This window comes from Cherax quadricarinatus, chromosome 31 (assembly GCF_038502225.1).
Source record: "Cherax quadricarinatus isolate ZL_2023a chromosome 31, ASM3850222v1, whole genome shotgun sequence".
Taxonomy (NCBI): Eukaryota; Metazoa; Arthropoda; class Malacostraca; order Decapoda; family Parastacidae; genus Cherax; species Cherax quadricarinatus.
In genome coordinates this window covers 28,650,931-28,663,700 of record NC_091322.1, presented here as the reverse complement: position 1 = coordinate 28,663,700, position 12,770 = coordinate 28,650,931, and the positions used below count along the sequence as shown (strand labels likewise).

At 37.7% G+C, this 12,770-nt stretch overlaps 1 protein-coding gene across 4 annotated transcripts in view; it reads right to left on the bottom strand.

The window, feature by feature from the left end:
- The window catches only part of LOC128696611 (RNA-binding protein 5), a 39,028-nt gene that overhangs the window by 24,538 nt on the left and 1,720 nt on the right, over positions 1-12,770 (bottom strand). For all 4 annotated transcript variants that reach the window (XM_053787931.2, XM_053787942.2, XM_053787950.2 and 1 more), the window contains exons 2-9: positions 10,242-10,271; positions 8,543-8,677; positions 7,999-8,369; positions 4,240-4,330; positions 3,943-4,012; positions 2,805-2,878; positions 1,479-1,586; positions 1,254-1,368 (exon numbers count right to left, since the gene is read on the bottom strand). In XM_053787931.2, the coding sequence (XP_053643906.1) occupies positions 1,254-1,368; positions 1,479-1,586; positions 2,805-2,878; positions 3,943-4,012; positions 4,240-4,330; positions 7,999-8,369; positions 8,543-8,677; positions 10,242-10,247 (970 nt within the window). In that variant the 5' untranslated portion in view covers positions 10,248-10,271. The remainder of the gene's footprint in view (positions 1-1,253; positions 1,369-1,478; positions 1,587-2,804; positions 2,879-3,942; positions 4,013-4,239; positions 4,331-7,998; positions 8,370-8,542; positions 8,678-10,241; positions 10,272-12,770) is intronic.

Below are 12,770 nucleotides of genomic sequence, written 5' to 3'. Positions count from 1 at the left end.
TTTTATTTATGGCAATACTTCATCTAGATTTTGTGCCCTGGATGTCAAGCTCCCTTGCAAGTCCTCTCACTCCCTCTCTAGACACTGCAATGCATTTTATCTGATTCTGACCCTTAATAGTTTGTGAGCAAAATAGGGCACATTCTTCTGAGCTTATTACATACACTACTTCTGCTATTTCCTGGTTACCTCTGCTTTTCTTTTGTGATGAAATGGTGCAGTTGACAAGAATAGAAACAAGAGGTTGCAGAAGCTTTCATTGGAATTTTGTAGATTTTCTAATTTGGCAATAATGGTTTTGGTCTTTTCATGGGTCTGATTTTTTTTTTCCTTTCTGAATTAATGATTGAACAACAGGTTCTCCCAGTGTCTAGTACATAATGATTTTGTGGTTGGAACAAATCTGTTACCACCTCACATTAAGTCATTTTTCAATATGAAAAGAATGCCAGAAATATCAAGACCTTAATATTAAAATATATAAATTTCTAACAGCTGAGTGATACTTTAAGTAAATATGTCATTATAACATTAAAAATGATTACCCTATTTTCCCTTGGAATAGGGTGAATTATTATAATCACAGGAAACATTATTATTATTATAATAAAAAAAGAAGCGCTAAGCCACAAGGACTATACAGCCCAGGAAACCTTAGATATACCTATGAAGTTTTGAGTTTAACTACTCGAAGAGCCCGGCCATGGGCCAGGCTCAAAGTGCTAAACCCATGAAGGTTGTTCAGAACCTGGGGAATGAGAGGTAATCCTATTTAATCCTAGGAAAGGGAGGATGGCTCCATTTCCTTTGATCAAGAGCCCTTTACCAAAATCAATTCGCCTACCTTGAAGAGGTAATTTGATATAACTACAAATTAAATATAAAATTTAAATATATTATTTTATTATCACACTGGCCGATTCCCACCAAGGCAGGGTGGCCCGAAAAAGAAAAACTTTCACCATCATTCACTCCATCACTGTCTTGCCAGAAGGGTGCTTTACACTACAGTTTTTAAACTGCAACATTAACACCCCTATAGGATAACATAAAATGCATAAAAATTTGGTCCACTTTCCTACAGCATGGAGCCTTTAATCTTCAATGGCCTAAATTCTCTAGTGTATACCACTAATCATCTAAAGTACACTTGTCTTACTGTATCTTATATCATTGGCATTGTTTAAGCAATACCTTGCAGCTTTTACGCCTGCACAGGTTGATAAACTTTTATTTCATAAATTCGAACTTACTATTTGTTGGATATGTACAAACTTCATCACTGCCTTCTTCTCCTGCCTCAGACTCATGGCGGGGAGCTGAACATTTGAAGCAAGAGTCACGCCTCTTGAAATTATGAGCACCACACTGTAACAAAGCATTACAAATTGAAATTAAACACTAAACCAACTGTATCAATAAACTGTTTATGAGCCTCGAGACAATATCAAATAACTCTGATCTCATAATGAACATACCCTGATGCAAAACCAGTCTTGTGATGCCTTTGACTGTCGTTCTGAAGATTCTTTAGGAATGGAATACTGCAACGTTGCTCTATACACATCTTGCAAAATAAGAACACCCTGCAAAAGATGCCATTAAAGACATTAATATTTACCCTCGAACAAAATTTCAGAGTCTTACATGAGCTGTTACTTTTGGTCTCCAATTCAGCCGAGAATGGGCTAGAAAAAGAGCAAGTTCTACAGGTAGGAAAACAAGTGATACTGTATTAGAATTACTTAAAGCATACATATAAAATTAAAATGTCTTTCATACCTGTGCAGGAGCTCTTCCCTAATCCCATGAATGGCATGAAATGGCAAAAGTGACTAGACTCAATCTACTGAGGAAGGAGTGCCAACACCCTGGCTGGAGGAGAACCTTGGTGCCGAGACTTTGTTGTTGTGGATGTTCGGGTGAGCACGTTTACTGTTGTGGTTGTAGTTGCTGATGCTGTTAAGCAGAGGGTCCCGCAGGGTTGCCCTTATCAGGCTTGCTCCTTTGATGATAACATCTCTCATTGGGAGTAGAATAACAGCTACAAGTTTCACTGACTTTCGCAAGCATGCATCCTTGAATATGTGCTCTCAGGACTCCAGAGGAGAAGCATTTGGGACATAATAAGACCACCTCTTAAATGCAAAGTGCTTACACTAACTAGACAGAATAGGATGCATTGCCTGATATTAAGGGTAAAAAACTTAATCTATCACATTAATTTATTTATGTAAAGCTGGAGGTGGCCTTAAATCAGTTTATCCCTAGCCATGCTCTAAATGTTAAGTCTTAAGACAGCTGAGCAAAAAGCTAGTGTTAGGTTCACTGATTCCTATGTCAGCTTAATCTACTATTGTGATCACTCAATCACTCAGCTTTCACACCATGGAGAGAAATACATGCTCACATAAACACAGTATCAAGGAACAAAAAATGAGCAAGCGTCAATTTTGGAGAAAAAAAAAAAAATTATTGTGCACTCAAAGTGAAACAAGTTTGATGCTTAATATAAGGATGTAAAGGATGAGGGGTGATACTTTCACAACGCACATGTACAATAATTGGACAAGGTCTAACAATAAAACAGTTCCTCATAGAAAATGACAAATTATTGATTCAACATTGGAAGCAAAATAACAAGAGGAACCCAATGGCTATGATGGTATTGAGGAAGAGGTAAACCCAGTGTTACTGGCAGAGTTGGCTGGCCCTGACCCCTTGGCCGTGGCCAGGGGGTCCGGGGACCCTGCCGGGGGAACTGCCTGGGGCCGGGCCGGGCCGGCGGGGATTCACCGCGATACCTGTTTGGCTTCCATCCACCGTGTGGCGTCATGTACCGTCGTAAACTCCACGAAGGCAAAGCCTCTTGATGCACCTAGACGCAAGAACACACACAAGCAAGTGTTAATTAATGATGTTCTTAAAGGAGGCGTGAGGGACACTCAACGTCGCACCCTCAAATGGCCGTGAGTTGGCCCTGTGGCCACTAACCAGCCACTTTGTGCCCACCTCGCTGGCTTCAAAGTTTTACTCTCTCAACAGCCTCTTTCAGGTCACAGGGGCCACTAATACATGAATAAATAATACAGCTGCACTGGTGTAGATAAACATACTTCTACTCATTGCTTGCCAAGTTCTCCATACAGCCTCATGCATCACCAAATGGAGAAATATGCATTCAACAATACTCCAGATGCATACACACACGCACACATGCACGCACACAATTCACTGCTCAAGATATTTAAGGAATCACTGGTGTCCCCTACTGCTGCATTCCTGCATCGATCTTCTTTTAAGGGTGCAAGGAACACAATTAAGGAATATTTATATAATATATTAAAGCAATAATGATTATCTCTACAATTTTTCAATATATAAAATATATATATATATATATATATATATATATATATATATATATATAATGTATATATATACACATATATAGATACACATATATATATATATATATATATATATATATATATATATATATATATATATATATATATATATATATATATATATATATACAGCCTGCATGCTAAACAACAATTATTAAACATACTGTACTTTTTAAAAGGCTTATATTTATTTCAATTTGAAGGAATTCCATAATCAGTTTTACAGTTAAAAAAATGACTTATTTCTGAGCAGTACTGACACTGAAAACCTTATCCATGACCCCGAGTACTCACAATTTCGGAGCACAAAATAATGCTGCTGATCTGCGAAACATATGAAGGTACCTGGAAGAGTTTGATTTAGTGCTCATCAAATGTGTAAATTGTTTTGGCAACCCTGTGACCTAGGCCTTCCTTCAGCCAGCGAGACAAACACAGGTGGACAGGAAAGAACATGGATAACAGAAAATGGAACTAAAACATAAAAACATAGGAGTCCAGGGAGGTTAGGCCCAAGGGAATGCTACTTTACCTGATTCTTTTTTCCTGACGAGTCTGATGTCTTTTGGCATGAGATTACAAGCTAAAATATCAGCACGAATCTGAAAATTAGACACCTTGTGAGCCTAAAACATTAATATAGTTACAACACATGATCAACCTTAATTTTTATTTCACAGTAGTCTCTTAGTGAAAAAAGAAGTTAAGGCATTTACAGACAGTAATTAATTAGTTCTTAGATCACCTAAATTTTACTTGTTACATTCATGTTCTTCTGTGACAAGAGGGAGCCATAGTGTATGCCACCACGCAAATCATCAAAACTTACGTCATTCTCCGTAATGTGCTGTGCCAAACCTCGGACCATGATTGTATTGTTGGGTGGTTGAGATTTATAATCTGTTCTTTCTTCATCGTAACTGTAAAGAAATTAATATACTGTACAAAAATCTTATTACATAAGTAGTGGCACAGGAGGGATACTATATGAATGAGAAGTGCATACACTCAGATGGCACAGTCAAATGAAATGGAAACACTCATTCTTTAAGTACTGTACTACATTTGATGATTTTCGAGAATTTTTCTACTCCTGGAACCCAGCCTTGGCTGAGGTTATATTACTACTTGTGCCTGCGATTCCAATGTAATAATCTGTGACAAGTCACTAGGTTCTAAACTCAGATGCACACTAGCGAAGCAGGAACTATAGAGCATTACAAACAGGAGATCAAAAACAAAGCTTGTAAATTAAATGAAAGATTTCAGACCCAAATGCAGTTACAGAGACCAGGATAGCTGATTACAAAAGCAGTTTTCTTAACCCTTTGACTGTTTCAGGTCCCTCTCTGAAACTGTCATTCTATGTCGCCAAATATTCAAAAAAAAAAAAAATTATTTTTTCTTATGAAAATGTTAAGATTATTTTTCTGAGTGTTTTAGTCCAAAAAAAAAATTTTTGCCATCGGTACTTACCGAGATATAGAGCCATGAAGTTTGCAGAAAATGAGCCGCGTATGGCAACAGCGGCGACTGCGCTCACCCGGTAAACTTTAGTTTACTTGTAATTGAAGGTTTTTTGTTTTTTTCACTATTTTATTTTTTCACATAACTTATGTGGCCTATGAGACCAAAGTAAGGTGCAATGTATATATATACACTCGTTGTATACAACACAACAAGCACACAAACATAATTATCAATATATTGTTTACAAAACTTGTTTACAAAAACAAACAAACAATTCTTCTTCCTCTTCCTCTTCCTCTTCCTCCTCTTCCTCCTCTTCCTCTTCCTCCTCCTCTTCCTCCTCCTCTTCCTCCTCTTCCTCCTCCTCTTCCTCCTCCTCTTCCTCCTCTTCCTCCTCCTCTTCCTCCTCCTCTTCCTCCTCCTCTTCCTCCTCTTCTTCTTCTTCCTCCTCCTCTTCTTCTTCCTCCTCTTCTTCTTCTTCCTCCTCTTCTTCTTCTTCCTCCTCCTCCTCCTCCTTGTGTGCGAGTGTGTGGCTTATAATTGTTTTGAGTCAGGAGTCGGCAGCTGTCAAAGTGACATATTGTGTCATTAGTCACTACCCTACCGCCTGTCAAAACAATGGGGTCGGATGCTGCTTCCCCTCCTCCATTCTATCTAATTATCTTTCTCCCTCATTTTATATCTTTCAATCTGTCTCTCTTTCTATCTGTCTGCCTATCTCTGTCTCACAGGTACACATAAATACAAGTATACATAGTGTAAATTACCTAGGATAACCCAAGAAATCCAGACAAAGTGCTATACTCTGCTTGAAGATGTGAGTAAACGTGATGACACAGTCTTGTGGCTCTCTCTGAGACAGAGAGCTAGATGGACAGACAGGGAGCTTGACAGACAGACAAATAGACAGACAGAAATGTTTGTGTACCAGCAAAAACAAAGGGAGGGCAATGGTCATGTAATATTACCCTCCTTTACCCTCATCAAAGTCAGCTCTTATCAGATGTTATCTCCCCTTATCTTGTCACTGTCATGGGGTGGACTTTTTTTTTTCTTGCTTCAAGGGAACAATATTATTACATCTTCTTCTTCCTCCTCCTCCTCCTCCTCTTCTCCTCCTCCTCCTCCTCCTCCTCCTCCTCCTCTTCCTTCCCTCCTCCTCCTCCTCCTCCTCCTCCTCTTCCTCCCCTCCTCCCCCTCCTCCTCCTCCATTGCTTTTGGTCTCAAACTCCTCCAAATCATGAAATTGATCTTCACTGACACTTCCATCTGTGTTAGAGCATCACTTGGGAAGAGAAGAGTCCCAGATTTGCTGGGGAATCACATATTTCTTACCGCTAGACATGCTGAAAAATGACAACTGAAATGGCATTCCCACAATGCACCACTGGCTCCCCGATTTTTTTTATATGGTGCACACTGACCATGGAGACCCATTCTCTCACATGTGGGCCTACCAGCTTTCTCCTGCTTGATTTGAAGCTGCTAGAATTTATGCGTATAAATACGTCAGAAACATTGGCTCGTAAGACGTATTTATACGTCGGAAACAGTCAAAGGGTTAATGGACAGATATATAAAGGAGTAAAGATCAAAGGGGAAAAGTAACAATATTCCTAATATAAAAAATGGATTAGAAAAAAGGTTAACTCCACAACACTGTCTTAGACATAGCCAACTGAATTATATTGTCACCGAGTCTTTGTGGCATAAATTGGGGCATCATCACCTGTTTCTGGCCCCTTGAGCATTTTCTTATCTACTCTTAACCCTTAAACTGTCCAAACAGATCTACATTCACATGCATAGCGCTCGGAACGTAGATCTACGTTTTATTTTACATGCTTTCAAATGTAAAAAAATGTGTAGATCTACGTTCGGAGTGCTACGCACATGAACATAGATCAATGTTTGGACAGTTTAATGAATTTGCCAACACTTGCTAATTCAACTTCACTTTCAATAACTGTATGATTGTATTAACCCTTTGACTGTCGCAGGCCCCTTTCTGAAACTGTCATTCTATGTCGATAAATTTTTGGAAAAAAAAAAAAAAAAAAAAAAAATGATAGAGAATCTTTTCCCGGTGGTAATGACACCAAAAGTTCAAAATTTGGTCGAAAACTCATGGAATTACGCTCCCATGAAGTTAGCAGTCTCAGCGACATATGGGTATCGGTGATTTCGCCAACTTGAGCCCTGTTTTCAGCCAATTCCGTTTTTCCAGTTGACCAAACTCAGCTATTTCTTTAGAACTCCATTTTATCTATCAGCTGAGTACAAAAAACTGCCCATTTACCAATTTGAACTACCCAATATAGTGGTCAGAAATTGGCAATTTGTCCAATTTCACGTAAATTAAAAAATATGCCGATTTCAAAATAGGGTCCAGAATAAACAAGGTAGACATTCTTGGCACTAAAATAACATATCCTCTGTTCATTAGTCACATCCCTAGGCCCCTCTTATATTATTATTGCTTTCTATTTTTATTTTTTATTCATACAAAAAAATACAAAATTTACTGTTATGCAGACTACTGCATTATTGTAAAAATAATACCAGTGCACTAGTGAGAATATTAGACTCCCCAGTTGACGTGTATTGGACGTGTGGTGTGATTTGTTTACTCCTGAACATTGGTAAAAATCAAACATTTCCATTACTTTGAGCTCAGTTTCAAGGTCGTTTTCATCGTCAAATGAAAATCATCTCTATTTCTGTAATATGCTTTCCATTTTATCACCTAAGACCATGAAAACGCGAATACAGCAATAAATACTATACGAAAATACACCTCAAAGTCGGCGTTTTAATCCAAAAAAACAATGTTTTTTTTCTCATTATGCACTGTGCTGCAGGATTTTTTTTATGTGGTGCACACTGACCACACAGACCCATTCTCTCACATGTGGGCCTACCAGCTTTCTCCCGCTTGATTTGAAGCCGCTAGAATTATTGAGTATATATACGTCAGAAACAATGGCGCACAAGATGTATTTATACGGTGTAAACAGTCAAAGGGTTAAGGAGCCCTGCAAGTAAAAACAAAGTATTCTAACTAGCTAAGTAGTTTATCATGGCGGTTTAATATTGAGCATTGCAATACTGTACTTACTGATCTCTATGGTGATCATAATCCCTATAATCTCTATGGTCACGATCACGACGAGGACTGCGATCACGGTCATCATCCCTCCAGCGATCACGATCACGATCCCTATCTCTGTCACGATCCCGATCTCTGTCACGATCCCGATCTCTGTCACGATCACGATCCCTGTCTCTGCGGTCTCTGTCCCTATCTCTCCTGTCTCGATCACGATCCCGATCTCTGTCTCTACGACGGTCTTCCCGGTCACGGCGCTCACGATGACGTGGTGGGTCTGGGTCATAAGCAGCTGCTGCATAACTGTCATAAGGGTCTAGGCTGCTACGGCCGTGTCCACGCCCACCTCCTGGTGCTGCTGCAGAAGCAATATATGCACCCTGTCAAAATAAAAAAAAAAAGATATAAATACAAAGATTATAACTATTAAAAATATAACTTGAAAGTTAAACTGTATCCACCTGATAAACACTCAAGTGTTCTCATAATTGATGAAAATATCAAGGCCAATACAAGCACAATACGTGTTTAATACAGCCATTTTGTCACACACCTGTGTAACATACTGAGGGTACTGAGCATATGCTGCAGCCTCCAGACTACCGTATGCTGCAGCTGCAGTGTACATGTGTTGCTGGGCAGCCATGGCGTTGATCATCTCTGTTAAACCAAGACCCTGGCCCTGTAACTGTACAAAGAATTTACGACTCATATATAATTCAATGAGTATTATCATATTACAGTTCATTCATGGAGAAATACTAAACCAGTATAGGTTATAGAGCCTTGGGGAACTGGAGGCAATCAGATATGAGCAGAGAAAGGGGAAGGTGGTTCAAATTCCTTGGATCAAAAGCCCTTAGCTAACATCAGGGTACCTCCCATAAAAATTGCTTGTTCGTTAATGTTCAGTATAAAGTATTATTTCTTGGACAGTAATTACAAACCAAGGTATTTATGTCTTTAGAAATAATGACAATACAGACCTCCCTTTTCTCAAATTAGCATACTGTACTTTAGTAATATTATAATAAAAATGTAGTTTTAGTTAATATTATAGTACAGTACTATACTAATTAAGCTAACACAGAGAACTCTCCCAGAAACACCAAATAAACAAATTACTTTATGAAGGCTGTTTCTTCTCCACGTAACCATGCTTGGAGAAAGATAATCCACTGCTACAGTGTCATAAGACTCATTAAATATTTTTCAGCATTTGCTCCCAGTCAGAGTGACTGCTCATTTTAACATGACAACTGTGTCCGAGCTCCTGTCCAGTTCCATTACAATACTTGTATATACTGCTTCAACCTAACCTCCAAGTCATATTACATTTCCCCACTATGTCTAAGCATTGCTTACACAATGTAACAACCACTAAATGCAACCTTCACATTAAAGGACCTCTGGGAATTGTCAAAAGAATCATTATTTTTAAGTAGAAACCAAAATGATGTCCTGGAATACAGTGGAACCTCAAATATCGAACTTCCTTCGTTCCAGACGGCTGTTTGAGTGCCGTTACCGAACGAATTTAATCCCATCAGGAATAATGTAAATTAGATTAGTTCATTTCAGTCCCTCAAAAATACACTTGTACAAGAATGGTATACAATACCGACAAGATGAAATTAAGGCACGTGCAAAACCTGGGTATCTTTATTGTAGACGTTTCGCCATCAAGTGGTTTTATCAATACAAATTCCAGGACATAACTGGAAGACAGTAGAACTGGATGGTGAAACGTCTACAATAAAGATACCCAGATGTTGCACGTGTCTTAATTTAAAAAATACACTTATAAAAGCACTTACAAAAATACACTTACATAGCTGGTCGAGTTAAGAGCAGTTCGATGTTTGAGGTCCCACTGTACTTGTACGAAAGGATATACAAGTTTATTTCAACACGATACACTGAGAGTATGTTGAAAGCCCATAGTTATTCAGAGCATTTTGAGCAAGCTTAATCATAATTTAAGATTACAAGAATATATCATTGTACATAAGAAATAATCAGTTGGGTTATAGTCTAATAAGTTCATAGGTACTACCCATCACTGCAGCTCAAACCTATAAAAACACATAATTAACAAGTTAAATGTAATGGCTGATACACATCTGCATTACAGTGAAATCTGTTGACATTTGGGCAACCAGCTGCCAGTCCAATACCCTCAGTCTGCTTATATATTTATTCTTAACCATACTGCTTGCAACAAAGGATAAGAGCCAAACCACAACACTTACCTCCATTTTCCAGTATCAACAAAGTCTGCTCTGAAAAGGCAGAAAGAGGCTTGGTTAGTAAAAATATACAAATTGCTTTAAATTAAAATAATGATGTAAATGGCTAAATATGCAATGTAAATTAAGCAAGGGATTAAGTACATTCTGTAACTAGCCCAAACATATTTAACCCTTTCAGGGTCCAAGGCCCAAATCTGGAGTCACGCACCAGTGTCCAAGAATTTTCAAAAAAAAAAATTTGTTATTTTTTCTTATGAAATCGTAGAGAATCTTTTTGTGAAGGTAATAAAACAAAAAGTACGAAATTTGGTGGAAAATTGACGAAATTATGCTCTCGCGAATTTTGATGTGTCAGCGATATTTACGAATCGGCGATTTTGCCGACTTTGACTCCCATTTTAGGCCAATTACATTATTCCAATCAACAAAATTCTTAGCTATTTCACTAGTATTACTTCTATTCTATCGATTGAGCACAAGAAATCGCCAAGTCAACTGTTTCAACTACAAAATAAAGTGATCGGAAATTGGTAATTTGGCCAATTTAACACAAAGTTCAAAATATTCCAATTTCAAAATAGGGTCCAGTAAGTTGGCCAATTTAACACAAAGTTCAAAATATTCCAATTTCAAAATAGGGTCCAGAATGAACAATGTAGGCATTCCTGGCACTAAACTAACATTTCCTCTGTTCATTAGTTATGTTTTGAGGCTTTACAAATAAATTCCATTTTGATTTTTTATTCACATAATGAATTTTTATTCACACCAAAAAATAGAAGATTTACTGTTATGCAATACTGTAATAATTGTATAACTATCATCACCATATTTGTGTATTTGTGAATGTATATTAGACCCACCAGCTGACGTGTATTCGACGTGTGAGGTCGTTTGTTTACTCTTGAATATCGGCAAAAATTTAACATTTCTGCTACTATGAGCTCAGTTTCAAGCCATTTCCAATGCTAAAACCAATCAAAATCATCTCTATTTCTGTAATATGTCTTCCATTCTATCAAATGAGACCAAGAAATCGCAAATACAATTATAAAAAACATACGAAAAAACACTGCAAAGTTGCTGTTTTAATCGAAAAATCATGATTTCATTTTTTTCTCTCATTATACACAGTGTGCTGCAGGATCTGTTTTATGTGGTGCACACATACCACATAGATGTATTCTCTCATATCTAGGCCCAAATGTACCACTCACAGTTTATCAGAGTGAGCTGAGCTCATGGCGTAGATCTACGGTTTGGACCCTGAATGTAAAGCTGTAGATCTACGGGACGGACCCTGAAAGGGTTAACCCTTTGAGGGTTTCGGATGTACTAGTACGGCTTACGACCCAGGGTTTTTGACGTACTAGTACGCCTAAATTCTAGCACCCTCAAATCTAGTGGGAGAAAGCCGGTAGGTCTTCATATGAAAGAATGGGTCTATGTGGTCAGTGTGCACAGTCTAAAAAAAATCCTGCAGCACACAGTGCATAATGAGAAAAAAAAAACTTTGACCATTTTTTTGGAATAAAACAGCGACTTTGCACTGTATTTTCGTATTGTATTTATTGTTGTATTCTAGTTTTCTTGTTCTCATTTTATAGAATGGAAGACATATTACAGAAATTGAGATGATTTTGACTGGTTTTACAATGAAAGGTACCTTGAAATTGAGCTCAAAGTAGCAGAAATGTTAGATTTTTACCAAATTTCAAAAGTAAACAAATCGTGCCAAGCGTGCAATACACGTCAACTGGTGAGTCTAATATTCTTTCACAAGTGCACCAATAATATTTATACCATTTTTTACACTAATGCAGTAGTCTGCATAACAGTAAATCTTATATTTTTTGTGAGAATAAAAATTCAAAGTGGAAAGCAAAAGAATATAAGAGGGGCCTTGAGACGTGACTAATGACCAGAGGAAATGTCATTTTAGTGCCAGGAATGTCTTTCTTGTTTATTCTGAACCCTATTCGGAAATTGGCATCTTTTGAAATTTGTGTGAAATTGGCAAAATTGCTAAATTCTGACCACTGTACTGGATAGTTGAATTTCATAAATGGGTGGTTTCTTGCACAAATTCGATAGAAAAAATGGAGTTCTAGCGAAATATTCATGTTTTTTGTCGACTAGTACAGTGGAATTGGCCGAAAATGGGGCTCAAAGTGGGCAAAATCGCCGATGCGTAAACATCGCCGAGACCGCTAACTTTGTGAGAGCATAATTCCGTAAGTTTTCCATCAAATTTCAAACTTTTGGTGTCCTTATGATCAGGAAAAGATTCTCTATCTTTTCATAAGAGAAAATATTTTTTTTTTTTAAAATTTGGCCGACCCTGAGAACGAGTTTCGGAGAGGGCCTGTCGACCCTCAAAGGGTTAATACTATGCTAATTGTAATGAAATGTCAAGATAATTCTGTGTGTACTATTAAAAGCACTAACCTAACTTAGTCTAAGCCTAAACTCAACCTAAACTATTTTACTAGTCAATATGTAGTTGTATTTCAAGTTACCAAACCTGCT